This window comes from Ictidomys tridecemlineatus, chromosome 3 (genome assembly GCF_052094955.1).
Source record: "Ictidomys tridecemlineatus isolate mIctTri1 chromosome 3, mIctTri1.hap1, whole genome shotgun sequence".
NCBI lineage: Eukaryota > Metazoa > Chordata > Mammalia > Rodentia > Sciuridae > Ictidomys > Ictidomys tridecemlineatus.
Genome location: NC_135479.1, coordinates 48,256,266 through 48,276,664, shown reverse-complemented (window position 1 = coordinate 48,276,664; position 20,399 = coordinate 48,256,266). Strand labels below are relative to the sequence as shown.

Here is a 20,399-nt window from a genome sequence, read left to right as displayed (position 1 = left end):
ATATTTTAGGATCCTCAGGACAGATGAGGATGCTTCTAGCCACAGGAGGCTGGCTTGCCTGGTTAACCCTGAAATCCCCCAAAGCTCATCATTTGGTACACCTATTAACCAATCTCAACCGAAATCTTTGGGCTATCAGATCTCCATTAAGTCTGGCAAGGTATTCCCCTGACTACCTTGTCTAAGTGCTGCTCCTGCCCAGGCTTTCTTAGTTTCCTGCCACAACTGGAACATGAATTTCTTTGTTTTATTTTTATGTGGTGCTGAGGATCAAACCCAGGCCTCACACATGCGAGGCAAGTGCTCTACCACTGAGCCCACAACCCCAGCCCTTAGAACATTAATTTCTAGGCATTCAACTCCCCTTTCCCTTGCATACTCCATGTGTCTATCAGTCAGAATCCACTCCTCTTCCTCAAAATTTCAACCCTTGACCCTATGTTTCCATGACCTTTCTCTACTCCATTTCACTTCCTACTAAATCTTTAACCTTGGCAGCACCTAAAACTTGCCCAATTTTGAATCCTTTCTGTGGTTCTGACAGCCTCATCCTGTTCCCCTGTCTTTCAACATCTCCTATTCAGCTGTCCTCCAAGACTACTACTTCCCCTACATAATTCTTGAGTTAAAAACAATTTTTTTTCAGTGTTGGAGAATCAAACCCAGGGCAAGCTAGGCAAACACACACAAGTTAAGAAAAATTTTTGAAGGGTCTTATGTGCTCTCCATGACCTTGCACTGTTTTTTTTTTTTTTTTTTTTTCAGTTTCCTAGTGCTATTCATCTGATTAACTACTTTGCCACTTTGATCATGGGGCTCTAACAACTTTTTTTTTTTCAGTTATTGGCTTTAAATTATATATAGAGTCCTGCAGTTTTCATATCCCATCTATCAGCTCCTAGCCAGTCTACATGCCATATATTTGATGACCTGGGCTGTAGTCTCATAGGACTATTTATTTATTCTTAAAAATTTTTATTAGTTTTTGATGGACTTTTATTTATTTGCTTATATGCAGTGCTGAGAATTAAACCAAGTGCTTCACACATGCTAGGCAAGCGCTCTACCACTGAGCCACACAACCCCTGCCGCTCAATTTATTTTTTGACAATAAAATCCCAAGCCCTGGCAAATATTATCATTTGAATTCTTTGCTTCTCCGCCAGAATCCCAGCAGCTTGGAAAGCAGAGGCAGGAGGATCTCGAGTTCAAACCCAGCCTCAGCAATTTAGCGAGGCGCTAAGCAACTCAGTGAGAGCCAGTCTCTAGTAATAAATACAAAATAGGGGAGCTGGGGTTCTGGCTCAGCGGTAGAGCGCTCTCCTAGCACATGCGAGGCCCTGGGTTTGATCCTCAGCACCCCATAAAATAAATAAAGATATTATGTCCAACTACAACTAAAAAATAAATATTAAAAAAAATACAAAATAGGGCTAGGGATGTGGTTCAGTGATCGAGTGCCCCTGAGTTCAACTCCTGGTACCCTCCCCTTCCCCAAATATGAATTCTTTGCTTCCGCAGCCGGTAGCTGAGTTCAAGAAAATAGTGACCCATCTACACATACATGAGCTTGAACCTGGCCTTCCAATGTCTCAGCGTCCTCTTCCAAATTTTCTTCACCCTTCTCAGGTCTCCATGACTAAAAACTTCAGGCATGAAACTGATGTCTTCAAATCATTTTCTTGAAATCTCTTCCCCCTACACATCTATCTGCTTGCATCTTCCCCCCTAAAGCATGTTGTTTCCTGATGTCTTAGTAGAATAATAGGCGACCTACTTTCTTCTAGTTTAAATTTAATCCCTTCTCCCGGAGTTCTGTTTCTAATGCTGAGCATCCCACCCACCATGGGACTCTAGAACCGTCATTATGTTAAATTCCCTCTTAAGCTCCTTCCTCCCAGTCTTTCACATGCCTACGTAAAGACCAACAAAGTCCCTTTCACAATCCCTTTCCCCAACTTCTCACAGGCAAGCATCTCCAGCGAGTGTCCTGTTAAGGGCGTGGAATACGACAGAGCCCAGACAGCGCCTGGTAAGCTCCTAGCTTGAAAGTACCCAGTGAAGAGATAAGGCTCTCCCGCGGTGCTCAGCTAGCTACCCGCTCTACTTCTCACTTACGCCTCTTACCTACGCTCAACTCCTCCCTTTGCCGCGCCCCCGCCAGTTCTCGCGAGACTTCTTGCCTCCGTTCCTCACGCACTTCTCGCGAGACTGCAGGCAGGGCCGGGCCCGACATGGCGGAAGGTAGGGGTTTTGTGGAGCCTCACGGGAAGGCGCGGAGCTGGTGGGACGCTGCTCGCCGGGCGGGGCAGCCCTGGGAGGGGATGGCCGGGCGGGATCTGTGGGGCACCGCGGTCTTGCGTGCCTTCCTTTCCAGCCTCCCCTGGGCTTCTCTGGCCGGGATCCAGAGCACTGTTCCTATGGCAACGCCCCTCCCGCCGTCTGACCCTGCGGGACCGTGGCGGGCTGCAGAGCCAGGTTGGGATGACGGGTGTGGGGACTGAGGGCAGCCGCCGGGATTCCGAAGGCCCGTAGGGGAGGCTCCTTGAATTGCTTGCGGTGTCGGTATGGCGGGGGAAGTGACCCTTTTCTCAGGAAATCGAAACTGCTGTCCTGGCACGTCTTGCATCCGGAAGGGTTGCATCCCTCTCCTGCGCAAAAGCTTGGAACTCTTCTAGTGATGAGGAGTGGGCGGGGAGGGGCAGTCAGGGCTGCAACTGGCCCACGCTCCAAAAGGGCGCGCCCTGTCTCTCTGGGCTTGGAAGCAGGCGCGGCGTGTGGTTCGATTTAGATTCTTTTCCCGGGCTTATAGATGGGGACACAGGGGCGGGGTTTGCTTGGTAAGGGAATTGACCAAGGTCACAGGGCTCCAAGAAGTGTGCTAAAGCCAGACCTGGATTCCTTTGCTTTCAGTCCAGTTCCTCTTTTCTTGTTCTCTGTTTATGACATTGCAGATAAAGGCAGTCTCTTAGATTCTGCCTCCCTAATGTAGATCTTTCATTGTTGAAGTCTTATTGTGCTGGTTGGGGGAGGGAGGGCCCAGTGATGGGGATTTACCTGCCAGGGGCCATACAGCTGCACGGTTGCATCTGGCCCGTGTGCTTTTCCTATCTAGCCATTATTGGAGAAAAAGTCTCCTTGTTTGACTTAACATTTATTGTATGACTGCCAGTGTGCTGGGTCAAGACCTGCCCTGTTGATTTTGAGCTAAGCTTTAAATGAACCCATCATTTCTTGGATCTTAGATGTGGGGTAGCACATGACAATTTGTGGGTTTTTCTTATTTGGATTAGATTTAAGAGTAACCTTGTGAGGGAAGCTGATAAGTGTATTATTGGCTCTTCATGGATAAAGGAATTGAGGCCAAAGTTAAGGAGGTAGCTGGGCCTGGGCCCAGTTTTTTTTTTTTTTTAACAGTTTTCAGGTGTACACAGTAGCTTTATTTTAATTTAATTTTATTTTATGTGGTGCTAGCCGAGTGCTGTACCTCTGAGCCACAACCCCAGCACAGGACCCAGTTTTTATCTTTGATTTTGCTATCACATTAGACCCTCTGGAGGGGAAACTTCAGGTGAATACAGTCTGAAAGCAGAGGGACAGAAAGAAAACCAAGGCATTTCGTGAAGCTAGGTTTTGGGAAATTCATAGAATGTTGTTTTACCTGAGGCAGACAGCAAAGTGGAACTTGTTGCTCAGAATAGTAAAGTGGGATACTAAAGTTCAGTATGGCATTATGTGAGGTTTAGTTTAGTGCTTTTATAGTAGGAAGGGCAGTTAGTTAACTGTTTTGGGAATACTTTTTTTTGGAGAGGGTTCCAGAGATTGAACTCAGGGGCACTTGACCACTGAGCCATATCCCAGCCCTGTTTTGTATTTTATTTAGAGACAGGTTTCACTGAGTTGCTTAGAACCTCCCCATTGTTGAGACTGGCTTTGGACTTGAGATCCTCCTGCCTCAGCCTCCCACACTGCTGGAGGCTGCGCCCTGCTTGTTTTGGGAATTCTTTGATAAGGAAAAATTGAGGAAGGCATTCTGAGCCAGTCAGCTCATTAATTGAAGGTGCTTGCTATGCAAAGAGAGGCAAGATTAGTTAGGAAATGTATGTAGGGTGTTGCTTATTTAACTTGCTGTTCTTGTATGTGCCCAGCATGCCTTTACTTCTGTTTTGTCCTTGTAATCTCTTTGGCCTGGGACAGTCTTCCTTCATTTCTTCACATAGCTGACCAACTTTTGTTCACTCAGGTATCTGTTTAGTTGTCATCTCATTAGAGAGTTGCCCTCACTGGAATATAAACCCTATCAGGGCAGAAACTTTTCCTGTTTCCTGCTCTATTTTCCAATGTAGAAGCATACCTGTAGTTGAAAGCATATATGATTTTTTTTTTTTTTGAGCATCATTTACTGATTATCAAGAAAGTTGTCTGGGAATTGGGGTTGTAGCTCAGTGGTTTTGCATGTGCTTGGTTCCATCTCTCTGGGCTGTAAAAAGAAAAGACTAGAAAAGAATGTTGCCTGAGTATATCCTTGGTCTTTTTATCAAGTAAGCTGATTGGCTTAACTTTTATTGTGCTCCTCTGAAAAACTTCAGTCTTCTAGGAGTTTTGTAACCTAGTTTTCATCCAGCCCATTTTAGTCTTAGCAATCAAAGTGTAGTGCTTAAGAGTTCAGACTCTACTTGGATGTAGATTTGAATCTTAGATGAACTAAGCTGTGGTGATAGGCAAGCCAATTAATTGTTCTCAGTCTCAGTTTTCTTGACTTGAGGATAATCATAGGTAGCTGTGAGGATCAAAGGAAATAGTGCATGATATAAAGAACACTTTTGGCACAGGGCCTTATGTTTGACCCTGGCATGCGTCTTTCTCTTAGTCTCCTCTTAAATGCTGTCTGCTTCTTTGCCTCAGTAAAATAAAAATGAAAATTGGAGGAAAGAAAAAGTGATAATTGAAAAAAATTTTTTATTAAATAGTAAGTTGATCCTGGACTTTTATTAATGGAATTTGATGGCAGTTCGAGTTCCAAGATGAAGCATTCCTTATTCTGGGCATTAACTGGCCAGTATGGTAGCCATTAGCTATGTTGTTATAGTTTGAATCTAAAAATGTCCCCAAAAGAGCTCATGTGTTAGGTAATGTAACAGTGTTCAGAGGTGAAATGATTGGATAATGTGAACTGTAACCTCATCAGTGGATTAATCCATTTGATGGATTAATAATTCAAATGGACTACTGGGTGGAAACTGTAGGCAGGTGAGGTGTGGCTGGAGGAAGCAGGTCACTGGAGGCATGGCTTAGCCTATATCTGTTCCTGGTCTGTTCCTCCCTCCTACTTTCTTTATCTCACTCTCTTTGTCTCTTTCTGTTTCTTCTCCTCTCCTATCCTTCCTGGTTGTCATGAACTGAGCAAATTTCTCCTTCCAGAACCCTTCCGCCATAATGTTCTACCTCACCTCAGGGCCTAGAGCAATGAAGTTGGCCAGCCAGGGACTGATACTTCTGAAACTGAGCTCAAGATAGACTTTTCCTTCTCTAAGTTGTTCCTGTCCCATGTTTTTGTCACAGCGATGAAAAGCTGACTACCACACACACACATATATCCTGAATTTAAAATTAAACATTTAGTTCCTAGTTGTACTAGTCTCCTTTCAAGTGTTCAACAGCCATGTGGGTAGTGGCTTCCTAACTGGACAGTGCAGATTAGTAGAAACTTGCATCATTATATAGAGTGCTGTTAGCACTGTTCCAGAAAACTATTTATCAGTAAGGGCTGGTAAAAATGGGGAGAGAAGAAACTTTGCTCTATTTCCATTTTTGAAATTTATATATTCATTTATGTTTTCACTCATTCAACAAATATCCCAGGCCATTGATAATTACATATAGTCTATAGACCTCTCAAGAACTGTTTCTTTTATATCATTCCCTTCTTTTCTCCACCTTTCCATTCTTTCACTTCTGTTACAAGCTGTGGCTGTTAGCTTTCTCCTTGGGAATATTTTCATAAAGAAACAAAGTTTATGTGTTTACTGCAGTGACTGTGGATGTGTCAGAATAAAGCTACTGAATCATGCTGAGATATGCAGAGTAGTCTGTAGGTAATTTGAGACATTATCATTGTTTACATGCATAAAATGAGAAATTGCTGTGCCCTGACTCTCCTGTTGAATCTGAGTAGACCACAGAACCTACTGTGGTATTCATTGAACTCTACTTAGTAAGGTGCTGTAAGGAGGAGAATGAGATAAGCATGCAGTGAGGTGGACAAGGCTGCAATACAGTAAGTAGTTAAAAAAGAATAACCCGACCTAAAGTGTACTTAAAGGGAACTCCAAACTCTGTTTTTTTTTTTTTTTTTTTTTTTTTTTAATGTACGAGAAACTGTATTGTAAGGTGAAAAATGCCCAGAAGTTACTTTGAAAACTCAGAATAGGAAGTGACTTAAAGTGTATTTTGGTTGGTCTGTGTTTCAGGAGATAGTATTTAATCTGGACTTTGAAAAATAGTCCTTTTAGAGGGGTTGGGGCTATAGCTTAATGATGGAATACTTACCTAGTATGCCAAGGACCTGAATTCAATCCCCAGTACTGATTAAAAGAAAAGGAACAGTAGTTCTCTTTTGACATGGGAACATGAGAGTGGGCAAGGGTCAATACTCAGTGGGAGTAGCAGTGGAATATGAGGTTAGAAAACCATATTAAGGGCCAGACTATGATGGACCTAGGTTGAGTATTTGGATTTTAATCTGTGGGTCAGAGGGTGATACTACTGGTAGATATCAGCCAATGTAGTGACAACTAGAATTTTCTGAGGCATGTTTAAATGGCTGCAATATATAGGATGTGATAGGTAACAGTGTTACATTAGAGGATAGTTTGGTAGGAAGGGAAGCTTGAGAGGCAACTATAGCAATTGATGATGAGTCATTTGGTAAGAGGCATTGGGGCTGGTAAAAACTGATAAGAGAAAGAGACTATAGGAGACATAAAAGGACTTTTTGAAACAAGGACATTTGAAACCTGCTTGAATGTTGGCAGGAAAGAGTTTTTAAAGATGTCTTAAGGGTTCAAGGTCTGGATGACTCAGATAATGGTAGGACTGGTAATAGGAAGAGGAAGAACAGATTTAAGAACAAATATCTTTATTATTATTATTATTATTATTATTATTGTAGTTGGACACAACTACAATAATATATTTATTTATTTATTTATTTATATGCAGTGCTGAGGATTGGACCCAGTGCCTCGCATATGCTAGGTGAGTGCTCTACTGTAGAGCCACAACCCCAGCCTAGAGAACAAATATCTTTACCTCATTTTTGCACACAATTCTGGACCAATATACCTGTAGGAGGTGATGTCTAGTAGGTGATTAGAAGTGTTTCCAGGCTAATATGAATTTAAGGTGGGAATGAGCTAATTAGATCATGTGCATTGAGCATCTTTTGTGAAACTAGACTTACCAGTGTTGTTCAGTGTGAGGTTTTGGAAGGTGTATAAGTCATGGTACTAACTTTAACATAAAGGCAGACAAGACAGTTGAATTACATTCAGGAAAAATGTATTCTTCGTGTAATCTACTGTGTTTGGAATGACAAAATGACCAAGTAGCAGTCTTGACTTTAATGGAAATTCCAGAACAGAAGGGAAGGAAAAATCTCTCAAATAAGTATGCATATTGTGCTTTGTAGTTACTGAGTTTTTTCTCTGTTGATGATTAATGGTACTCTCATCAGCCAGGCTTTCAAGCCAATAACCTGGAAGTCATCCCTGAATTTTCCCACCTCTGCAGTCATGGCCAAATCTTGTGGTTTCTGTACAGCTCTCACATTTGTTCTTTCATCTTCACTGTTATTCCATTAATTCAGACAAGTGGTTCTTAGCCTGGAAAACCTTGCACATTAGAATCACCTAGGGAGTTTTGAAAAACCCAGATTTATGCATCTCTCAGTTTCAGAGAAGATCAACATATTCCACAAAACATTTTTTTTTCAAACAATCAATATTGAATAAAAATATGGTTTTACTGAATTAGTTTTTAAAAAATAACTATGACAGTTCATATAGTGCCATCTTTCCTCCCAAGAAATCCTCAGTAGTAACTTTTATCTGTGACTAGAATAAAAAAATTTTTAAAAATATTTATTTTTTTAGTTGTAGTTGGACATAATGCCTTTTATTTATTTATTTATTTATTTTTTATGTGGTGCTGAGGATTGAACCCAAGGCCTCACATGTGCTAGATGAGTGCTCTACTGTTGAGTACAACCCCAGCCTTGGAATAAAAAATTTTAAAAGCAAACTTTGATTAAACAATGGGTTTTGGACTTTGTCAAAGCATCCACATTAATGACAATTATAATTGCTTGATTTTTTAAAGGGTAGAATACCAAAATATGAATTCTCTATTAGTGCTATCCCATGTTTTTTTTTTTTTTTTAACTGAGTAATGAACCTTGGGGTGCTTTACCATTGAACTACATCCCCAGCCCTATTTTAAAGAAAAAAAAATTTTTTGTAGTTGTAGTTGGTCACAATACCTTTGTTTTTATTTATTTATTTTTATATGGTGCTGAGGATTGAACCCAGGGCCTCATATGTGCTAGGCGAGCGCTCTACCCCTGAGCCACAACCCCAGCGCCCACCCCCCCAGCCCTAATTTTTATTTACTTGTTTCAATTTTTGAGTCTGGATCTCAGTAAGTTCCCCAGGCTGACCTTGAACTCGCCATCCTCCTGCTTCAGTTTCCCCTTCTGGGATTATAGGCATGTGCCATCAAGCTCAGCAGCACCAGCATACTTTTAATTCTGTTTGAACTTTTTTTTTTTTTTTTTAAATGAAGGGAGGATTTAGAGTGGCTAGAGTACTATGACCCTTCCTGTCCCTTGCACTGTCTTCTAGATGGTATTATTATCTTCTTTACTTTCTTCTTCCCTTCCTCTTTTCATTAAGGTGTAGTGCAAGTTTACATTCTTAGTAAATATATCATTTGTTTTCTTAGTCTCTATTGAACAGATTTTCTATATTTGTCAATTCTGATTAATGACTATTCAGTTATTACTTTGAAAGAAAAATTCCATCTGCACCCTCACAGGTTTAGAAAAGTAGTAGTAGTGGTAGCAATTCACTAGTAAGGAACTTTTCTATTCTGATGTAGAATAATCATATAATAAAAATAATATGTTCTGGGAAGGCGATATTTTAATGAAATACCATATATGGAAGATCCTAATGTATTTCTGAAAAAAATTATTCTTGTAATTCTCAAAATGGAATTTTAACATCTTTACAGTAATTTTTCTTTTATCTAATTGATATAATTAACCAGAATGGGAATAAATTAATTCATCATTACAGAATTATGCAAAAAACAAACAAACAAAAATCTCTCTCTAAATCACTGCTAAAATTGTGGCTAGAATATAGGTGTGTAGAGAAAGGAAATGTTAGGGTTTTGTTTTAATCTAAAAAGACTTTTAGCTGGGCTTAGTGGCATGTGCCTATAGTCCCATCTACTCCGGAGCCTGACATAGTAAAATTGATTGTGCCCTTGGGTTCAGGACCAGTCTGGACAATATAGTGAGGCCCTGTGTGAATAAGCTAGGGCAGTTACTTGTATTCCTACAAAGGGCTGTCACTTTAAAATATTTTCTATTCTACAAATTTTTGGTTTTTAAGGATAGTTATGTTAGTTTCCTATGGCTGCTATAACACATTTCTACAAACTGGTAGCTTAAAACCGTAGAAATGTATTATGTCCCTCATTCTGGAGGACAGAAATCAGTATTATCAGTCCAAAATCAAGGTGTCACTAGGACCATATTTCTTCTGGAGACCAAGAAACAATGTGTTTCTTGATTCCTCCGGCTTCTTGGTAGCTGCTGGCTGTCCTTGGTTTGTGCAACTCCAGTCTTCAGGGCTTCTCTTCAAATCTTTTTGTATGTCTTCACATGACTTTCTCCTTTTATGTGTCAAATCTTCCTCTGCATGTCTTTGTAGGGATACAAGTAATTGCATTTAGAGCCACTCAGATAATCCAGGATAATCTCCTATTTCAAGATGATTTTTCTTGTGGTGCTTGTGATTGAATTCCAGGCCTGGTGTATGCCAAGCATGTGCTCTACCACTGAACTGCGTCCTCCGACAGCCTCCACCAAACAATATAAGGTAATACAGGTTCCAGAAATTATGATGTATATCTCTGATCAGATGGAGTATTTTTAAATTTACCACAATGGGCAGTGTCATATAATTTTACCTATTAAGTTAAAAGATTTCTAAAATGCTGTGTTCAGTTTCTGAGTGCTTGAGGACCGTGCCTCAAAGTTCAAGGTACTGCTGATAAGATGAATAATACTGGTTCTGTGCTTTTAACTTCAGGAAACTTACTTTTGTGGGCAGTGGAGAACAGCTTAAGTTGTTTGGTTAAGCTATGTTTTAGGAAGATTAATGATGACATGTGGAATAAAAGCAAAAGGATGAGATTGGTGACTGCCTACAAATGTGTGAATGATACTAAGGCCTCAAGGAATGTTGGCCTTATGGTGTTCAGATCAGCAAGTCAGAAAAATGTCAACATCCATCCCAGAGGAAGGAGTTTATTTGGTGAAATTCATCAGTTTTAACTGTTGGATGACAAATTTTTATAGTCATGTAATGGCTATGATGATAGAAGATTTCTATCACCCTAAAAAATTTCCTTGAATTAATTTGTAGTCAGTCCCATTATCTGAGCTGGCAACCACTTATCTGCTTTCTGTCCATATAGTTTATCTGTTCTTCAATTTCAAATGGAATCATATTGTATGTTGTCTGTATCTGGTTCCTTTCACTATATTGTTTTTGATACATGTTTTTATGTATCATTAGTTTTGTCAAATAGTATTCTGTTGTATGGATATAACACAGTTTGTATCTATTCACCATCAGGACATTTGGGTTATCTTCCATTTTGTTTTGTTTTGGTTGGGGATGTTGTTACCCGGGATTGAACTCAGGGGCACTCAACCACTGAGCAACATCCCCAGCCCTGTTTTGTATTTTATTTAGAGACAGGGTCTCAATAAGTTGCTTAGTGTCTCAGCCTCCTGAGCTGCCTGGGTTAAAGTCATGCTCCACCATACCTCGCTGGCAATCCAGTTGTTGCAGTCCAATTTTCTTTTCTTCATTGAAGTAGCATGGCTCTGATGCCAAGTTGTTACGTATGTGGAGCTCTGTTTTTTTATTCTGTTCTATTGCATTTATCTGAAATCAATCTTGATAGCAATGATGTTGTTCTAATTACTGTAGCTTTATAAAAAAATGAGTCATCTAAGTGCTTTTTTTCCTTTTTTTAAAACTTGTTTTGGTTACTATAGGTACTTTGCATTTTTTTGAACATTTAATTTTTAGTTTTAGATGGACACAATATCTTTATTTTATTTCAATATGGTGCTGAGGATCGAACCCAGTGCTTAATACATGCTAGGCGAGCACTCCACCACTGAGCCACAACTCCAGCCCCACTTTGTATTTTTATATAAACTTTAGAATCATCTTTTCTACAAAAACTGCTGGAATTTTTATTGGGATGATATTGAATCTTATCAATTTTGAAGAATGTTTTAACAATATTGAGCCTTCCAATCCATGAGCATTGTATATTTCTCCACTTATTTAGGTTATCTGTAGTTTCTCAGCAGTGTCATGTTGTTTTTACTCTGCATGTATTGCATATTTCTTGTTAAATATATTCCTAAGTATTTTATACATTTGCTATGCTACTAGGAATGAATCACATTTTGTACATAATAACACAGAGCTTTCAAGTCTGGATAACAAATGAAATGGAAGGAGGAAATAGAGATTGATTTGAAGAAGATGTTAAGATTGGTTTTGGACTTGTTGAATTTGTTTTTTCAATGAGTCATCCTTATATTAGGAGCTGTTGAAGGGGAGGGAGATTTTGGAAAATTTACATAGTACCAACAGTAGAAAGTATGGATGTGAATGAGACATTATTTAAGGAAGAAAGTTTAGAAAGTAAGTTCTAGGTCTGAACCTTGAAAGATTGTGTTCTTTTATTTTTTTTTGATTGATTGTGTTCTGAGAACTGAACCAGGACCTGGTGCATGCTGGACAAGTATTCTACCACTGAGCTATATACCCAGATCTTTAAAAAATTTTCAGTTTTGACATTCCTCCTATCTCACCTCCCAAATAGCTGGGATTACAGATATGTGCTACCCTACCCAGCAGGATTTGTGTCCTATTAGAAAGTAGGTATTCACAGTAGGAGACAAAGGATCTCTAAGAAAGGTAGAAAGAAAAGTACAGAGGTAGGAAGCCAAAACAAAGAGTTTCAAGAAGGATAAGCTAATTGAGAACTGGACTATAGAAAGTTTGAGAAACTTGGAGAATAAATTGGAAAAGGCAGTTGAGTGGGCAGTTTTATCATTGTGATTAAGACTAGTAGAGTAGTATGGGTAGAAACCAAATTTCAGATTAGAGAGGCTAGGAAATAGTGACTCAAGAGAACTGTCTTGAGAAATTGGTGGGAAAGAAGAAGATACAGTCTTTTGAAGAAATAGACTAGGCAGTTTGCAGTGTAAAATTGTGGAAGAGAAGTTTGTCCAGGTTGGAAAATCGTGAGCCTGCATAGAACGGCACGTAAGTGACCCTGGAGAGGAGCACACCTTGAAGGTGCAAGGGCTGTTCTAGTGGCTTGGGGACTGGTAAGAGGAAGTGGAACAATGTAGGATGCTAGGCGTTTGCTTCCTTTTTGTTTGGTCTATCATTTTGATACATTAATTCTTTAAAAATCACCTAGGATAGAGGTTGGTAAACCATGGCCTCTCAGCCAGATTTGAACTGGGACTTGTTAACTTATATTTTTTGTAGTCTCAAGCCAAGAATGAATGAATGAATGAATGAATATATTCATATATACATATATAAAATATATATAACATTGCATCTTACAATGTCATAATTATGTATTTTTATAACATACATCCTAAGTATTATATATTTAAATCATATTTTAAGTGGTTGAAGAAAAATATGTGAAAAGTAACACAATTTAATTTTTAGTGTCTATAAATGAGGTTTTTTAGAGAACACAGTCACATATTCATTTGTGATTTTGTGTTACAATAGCAGAGTTGAGTAGTGCCACTGAGACTGTACACATAGAGCATCAAATATTTACTGTCTGGCCCTTTACAGAAACGTTTGGCAGCTCCTAATTTAAAAAGAATATTATAGCTGGATGCAATGGCTCACACCTGTGGTCCCAGCAGCTCGGGAGGCTGAGGCAGGAGGATCGTAAGTTCAAAGCCAGCCTTAGCAAAAGCAAGACACTAAGCAACTCAGACTCTGTCTCTAAATAAAATATAAAATAGAGCTGGGAATATGGCTCAGTGGATGAATGCCCCAGAATTCAGTTCCCAGTACTAAAAAAATGAATATTATAAGCATAATTGTTGCTCCATTTCCTAACTGTCCCATGTAACTTCCCAAGACATGATTAACTTTTGTTTTCACTAGACATTGGGTTCTGTAGTAGCCCAATTCTATTCATAGTGAATGCACACTTTTTTGTCTTAAGCATCTTTGATTATATCAAGACTCATAAAGTATCAGAAAGGATGCTTATTAAAATTCCTGGCCCCAGTCTGCGCTGGAAAGAACAAATGGGTATTTTGGTGAAAGAAACATGATAAAATTGTAAAGGAAGTTGCTTCAGTGATAGCCTGTAGCTCTTCTGGTGAAATTGTAGGCTTTATCTATTATTTAAGTTTGTAGGCTTATTTTTCAAAAGGAAAGTTGGAAGGAAGAAGAAACCCCAGGTGAAAATTAGCTATGTAGTAGTAGCAGTGACAAACCTTACTAAACCAGATATTGTACTAAGTGATCTCTCTCTTTTTTTTTTTTTTTTTTTTTGAGACTGAGTATTGCTGTGTTGACCAGGCTGGTTTCAAATTCTTGGGCTCAAATGATCCTCCTGCCTTACCTCTTGAGTAGCTGGGATTACTGGTGTGCTCCTGTGCCCAGCTGGGTTGGGGTTCTTAAGGATCAAAATGCTCAATTAGCTTAGAATATAGTGTGATTAAATCAAGCTTAGATGGTTCAGTTTGCTTTGTGGAAGAAAAATTTCCTATCCACAGGTACCAGTTACCTGAAAAAACTTGGAAACTACCAGGGGTACCTGTAATTTCAGGAAGTAGAGGAAGAAGGATCACAAGTTCCGGGTCAGCCTGAGTAGCTTAGCAAGACCCGGTCTCAAAATAAAAAAGGATGGGGATATAGTGATAAAATGCCACTGGCTTTAGTTTCCAGTACCCCCCACCCCCTATATTCTCTCTGTGTCTCTCACATATACACACACAAAACAAAACAAAACAAAAACAAAAACAAACAAAAAAACCCACTCCAAAATGAAAAATAACAACTTAGAAGCTGTCTCTTTGAAGGTGGGATGTAATTCTTCAACTCTTAGGTTGAACTAGCCAGATGAGGTATGCCATGGTCTTTCTCTTTCTTTTTTTTTTTTATTTTTTTTTTAATTTTTTATTAGTTGCTCGAGACAATACAATGTTCTTGACATATCATACATTAGATTCAATGTGGTATGAATTCTCATTTTTCCACATGTATTTTCTTTTTTTTTTTTTGGTACTGGGGTGTGAATCCAGGGGCACTTGACCACTGAGCCACATCCCCAGCCCTATTTTGTATTTTATTTACAGACCAGGTCTCACTGAGTTACTTAGCACCTCACTCTTGCTGAGGCTAGCTTTGAACTCAAAATTCTCCTGCCTTAGTCTCCAAAGGTGCTGGGATTACAGGCATGCCCCACAGCGTTAGGCTGGTCCTCCTTTTTAGTTGACTTTTTTTTTTCTTTTCAAGTATCACAATGTTTATTGATAGATACAAGTATATAAAATCAGGGCATGAACATGACTTGATAAATTAAGTAGACTTAATTTCAATACTATAATAAGAGGGACCAATTCAAATTCTCACCATTTGTTTCACACCCACAAAAACCACTTCAAGGGCATTAACGATCTCTCAAAACTGATCAGTTTGTGCAAGTAAACCATGTTTCTTTTAAAAAGACTTGTGCACTTGCCCAGGCTCAAGGATATTAAAATCTAGCACATAAAGCCCATTACTAGAGGTAGAAATACAGGCAATATACTATTACGGCAACAACCATCAATTACAGTTAAGAATTTTTCTGTAACAACCAAATGGATAATCAAATATTGCAACAACTCAAGTATTACTGAGCAAAGTGCATTTCTACAGTATTCAGTGTTGCTATTCAGTTTTCTAACTTAAAACAGCCTATGATAACTGGCATTTAGTTGACTTTTGTGAGGCCTGTGAGTGGCGGGGTTTTGGTAGTGAGTTCTTGGAAGACTAGGATGTGCTTGGATTTACTGTTTTTGCTGTTGTTACTATTATTATTATTTTGGGTACTAGGAATTGAACCCAGGGTACTTTATCACTAAGTGACATCCCCAGCCCTTTTTATTTTTTATCTTGAGACAGGGTCTTGTTAAGTTACTTGCACTTGCAAGTCTCCTGCCTCAGCTTCCCAAGTCCCTGGAATTATAGGCCTGCACCCAATGTCTGGCCAGTGCTTATAATTATTTGTATTTCTCGGAAAGAATGTATAGCGTTTATGTATTAATGTCTGCTTGACAAAACCTGTTAGTTTAGAAGGAGGATCTGACCCAGAAAGTAAAAAACTTAAGTATTGTTCTTACATTTTGTGGGCCCACTATGTTACAAACACTTATGAGCTTTTAAAAAATCCTTTGAAGAAAAACTCTTGGTTGTTTTCTTTGCATTAGCTTAAGCCAGATAGGTCTTTTCACACTGTAATTGTAACCCTTGTCAGAAAGCTTTTAAATTTTACTGAATTGGCTTAATTGCCCATCTTCACTATTACCTTGTAACTTGGTGAAAACAGATGCTGAGGTGGTTGTTTTTACCTTGACAGTGGTACTTCATAGGTGCTTCATTTTTGATGTGTGACTAGATTATATACCTGTTTTCTTCTTCTTCTTCTTTTTTAAAGACAGGGAGAGAGAGAGAGAGAATTTTAATATTTATTTTTTTTAGTTTTCGGCGACACAACATCTTTGTTTGTATGTGGTGCTGAGGATCGAACCCGGGCTGCACGCATGCCAGGCGAGCACACTACCGCTTGAGCCACATCCCTAGCCCTGTACCTGTCTTCTTAAGAATTAAAACTCTGGAAAAATCAATGAATGAAAGGAAAAAAAAAAACCCCAAGAAAACGAAACAACAAACAAAAATGTTAGTTGGGATTCTGTCTAAATGGTGATATTCCCAGGACAGTCTGTGTGTGACTTGACAAAAAGTAAATTTTGCCTTCTCTTTCTACCTACCCCTCAGTCTTGCACACTCATTCACTCTTTTTGCTTGTTTCTTCCTTATTTACCTCTAAGTGATAATGCTTATATTGCTATTTCTAGATTGATCAACTATATAGATGTTATCATACTTTTTATTATGGTTGTCTGGGAGTTGCCTCTTAGAGGGTTTGTTTGTTTGTTTTGGCAGTACTGGAGATTGAATCCTGGGGTGCTCTACCATTAACATCCCCCAGCCCATTTTATTTTTAAATTTGAGAAAGAGTTTCACTAAGTTGTTGAGGTGGAACTTGATCTTGTGATCCTCCTTCCTCAACTTCCCCAGTCACCACTCCTCCTGGCTTGAGAAGATTTTTTAAAGAGCAGCCTGACTTGTACCTCTTCCAAGGGGATAAAGGTGATGATTTTTAAAGCATGTTGGGCTTTACACCTTTTGGTTCTGTAATTGCCAATTCAGACTTCCTATGAGGTGATGCAGTTATTTAAAGTAGTTCATTCATTATTTAGTAGTTCTTTTCATTTGTTTTTACTTTTGTTCATGACTTCATATTTCATATTAATGTCCTGTTAATTTTTTTTTTAAGTTTTTGTAGATGGATACAATATTTTTATTGATTTACCTTTATGTGGTGCTGAGATGAAACGGATTCACAGCTTTTGCTGGCAGGTGGGGTCTGCACAAGCTGCAAGCCTCTGCAGCTGAGAAATATTGCAGGTCTTAATGACAGGCCATGCATGTCCTTTAATGTTGCAGCAAACCCCTACAGCTCACATTTAATTTCTACTTTCTGGGTTTTTGTTTCGTGAATTTGAAGAACGAACTCCACAGACGGATGAGTGAGTGTAAGAGTAGGATTTACCAAAGAATGGAAACAGGAATTGAACTCCTGCAGTGTAAGAGGGGTCCCAATACCAGGTTTTCGCCTTCTGCTTTTGCTACTCTAGGGATTTATATAGCACTTGATTCATTGCTAGTGGTCCAAATTTATGCTAATTAGGGTTTGGAATTGTACTAATACTATTGGTCAATTTTTTAGTCCCAACTTTCATTCATATCTGCCCCACTTCTATTTTTTCATCAGGGAGGGGGAGGTTGACCATTGATTGCACATGCTTAGTGGGGTGTCTGGAGCTCTTTGTAGCTCTGCCTGTGGTGCACTTCTGAGCAGGCACCCAGACTCTGCAGGCTGGCTGCCTTGGAGTGACAGGGTCAGCTTTCTTTAGCTCACCTCAAGGCTGGCCTACTGTGCCTCACGGCTGCCACTCTATTGCTACATCACTTCTTGGCAGGGACCAGTAGGCCAGCTGTGGGGTTTGGCAGCTAGGGAGGGAGGCATGTCAGTGTCATTTTAAATACTACTACTTTCCTTCAGCCAAAGTTTTTTTTTTTTTTTTTTTTTTTTTTCCAGTGCTGGGGTTTGAAGCCAGGGCTTCATGCATGCCAGGCAACACTGAGCCAGCATCGCCTTTAGCCAGCATTTTTCAAGCAGTGTTTTGTTTGCTTGTTCTCATGGTGCTGGGAATTGAACCTAGGGCCTCATGCTTGCTAGGCAAGGATTCTACCATTTTGCTATATCCCCAGTCCAAAGCAATGTTTATTTTAAATATTAGTAGACCAGTTGTGGTGCACACTTGTAATCCCTGCTGTGTAGGAAGCCCCAAGTTCAAGGTTAGCTTCAGCAACTTTGAGACCCTGTTTATAAATGAATCCTAAAAAGGGGCTGGAGGTACTTCAATGGTAGAGTTCCCCTGAGTTCAGCCTCCAGGTGTCTTTTTTTTCCCCCCTTAAGTAGGCCAAATATTTTGAAAAAAATTTGTTATAGGAAATTTCTGTTTATATGTAATTCATGAGCACACTGATCAGTTTAGTAGCTAAAAGCAGAATTCCAAGGATATTGTTTTATACCTGAGACTTAGCATCCAATTTTTGATGTCATTGTTGTTACCAGGAAATTAACCCAATGGTGCTTAACCACTGAGCCACATCTCCAGCCCTTTTTACTTTTTGAGACAGGATCTCACTAAGTTCTTAGGGTCTGCCTAAATTGCTGAGGCTGGCTTTGAATTTGAAATCCTCCTGCCTCAGCCTCTAGAGAGCTACTGGGATTACAAATGTGTTTCACTGCACCTGGCTTGACATCCAGGTTTTTTTTTTGTTTTTGTTTTTTAACTCTAGGCATTTATTTAATGTAGATCTCTTTAAAAAATTTCCTATTACATGTATGAAGAAGATACTTTATTTAAATAAATTTCTCTTGAAAGGCTTTTTCTAATTAGGAAAGTAGGATGTATTTGTTATAGAACACTTGAAATATACAGAAAATGTAAAGAATAAAAATCCCTCCTCCTCAGAAGACCTACTGATATTTTGTGGTATCTGTCTTTTAACTCTTCATAAGTGAGTATTTATATAAAACTGGACTTATAATTTTACAGGCTGCTTTTTAATTTTTAAAATTTTACTATTATTACATCTAAATTTGATATTACATACGTCTTTGAAAATGGTAAATGGTTGCAGAATAACTGTAAGCTCATCTGCCACTTTTGATTTGACCATTTGTCGGTGTGTCTGTATGTCTGTATGCTACAGGGGAGTGAATCCAGGGCCTTGTGCATGCTAGTATAGAGCTCTGCCACTGAGCTACTTCTCCATCGCTTTTTGTATTTTGAGACAGGTCTCACTGAATTGCCCAAGCTGGCCTTGAACTTGTGATCCCCCTGTCTCAGCCTCCCAAATAGCTGGGATTATAGGCATGTAGTACCAGCTTTCTGTAGGTTTTGAGCCATTTTTTTCTTGTTTTCACATTTATAAAGAATAAGCTATTGAGTGGCAGGTGGGAGAGGGTTTATGTTGGTGAAAGGAAAAGAATTCTCTTTTCATGGATTTTATTTGTTCAATTTAATTAATTAGATACTTAGTGAGCACTTGTGTGTTAGGCTCTGTGTTAGATTCTGAGACTCAGAGTGAATCCTTTCATCTTGAAGGAGATCTGATAATGATAACTGAGAACCTGAATTAAAGTCATAGTAGAAATGGAAATACAGAAGACAGGAAGGATTCTCGGTGATGTGTAGGTAGGAAAGTCAGTAGTTTTTTGCTGAGCAAGTGTTGGATGTGACTGAGTAGGAGACATCTAAGTCTATTCCCACATAACATTTTTGGAAACGAGGAGGACATTAGTGTAATTTATTAGTATGGGGCCACAGAGAGAAGTAAAAATTTGCTTCAAGTTTTGTTTTGAGCAAAACAAATTAGAGGTGCCTGTGGAGCACTAGAATGTTGGACATTTAGATAGATGAATCAGAGAAGAGCGATTTGAACTAGAGAGATGGATCTCTGGGTTACTGGTACCTAGATTGTGGTATCAGCATAGACTAGAGATCTTGTTGAACTTCCCTTGGGGGAGAATGTATATTTGAGAAGAGGTCTAAGGAGTGTCCATATAATCATGTGTGGAGGTTATAAGGACATATTTGAAAGAGAGAACCAGAATTGGAGAAAGGATGGCATTGTATTTACTGAAATAAGAAGAAAAGAGGTATCCACAACAGTGTCATCTGCTATGTCATAGAGGTTTAAGAGGAGAACCACTGGCAAGAGTGTATTGGATTTGTCAAGATCCTTGGTGAAAGGAGTTTCAAGGGTGGGTGGGGACAGAATGAGGGAATGGCAGGTGAATTACTAGTAAGGTAAATAGTGTGGTAGCTAGAGATGGAAGGGTGGAGGTTGTTCAGATGTGGTATGAAAGAAGGGTTTTGCTTTAATAAGGATATGAACCCATTGATGATGAGAAGCACCCATTGATGGAAAGATCAAAGTTGCTGGATGATGAAGTTGATGATAAGCAAAGATCCTGAGGACAAAGAGAAAGGAATGGGATTTAGAGCTTAGATGGGGGCGGTGCTTTTGCGGAAGAAACTTGGGATAGATGGGAGTATTTGCTAAAATGGTGGGTGTTATTGACATTAACTCTTGTGTTTTTCAGGACTTTGGCTGAGAAGGAGG

At 39.2% G+C, this 20,399-nt stretch overlaps 1 protein-coding gene across 5 annotated transcripts in view; it reads left to right on the top strand.

The window, feature by feature from the left end:
* Positions 1 to 2,160: 2,160 nt before the first annotated feature.
* Positions 2,161 to 20,399, top strand: part of Ankfy1 (ankyrin repeat and FYVE domain containing 1) — a 98,346-nt gene continuing 80,107 nt past the window's right edge. For 2 of the 5 annotated variants that reach the window (XM_040269532.2, XM_040269531.2), the window contains exon 1: positions 2,310 to 2,478. In XM_040269532.2, coding sequence (XP_040125466.1) covers positions 2,325 to 2,478 — 154 coding nt within the window. In that variant the 5' untranslated portion in view covers positions 2,310 to 2,324. Of the gene's footprint in view, positions 2,245 to 2,309; positions 2,479 to 10,042; positions 10,167 to 20,399 lie in introns of those variants that run through there. The other 3 variants (XM_040269533.2, XM_005337316.4, XM_021734580.3) reach the window with 3 other exon arrangements.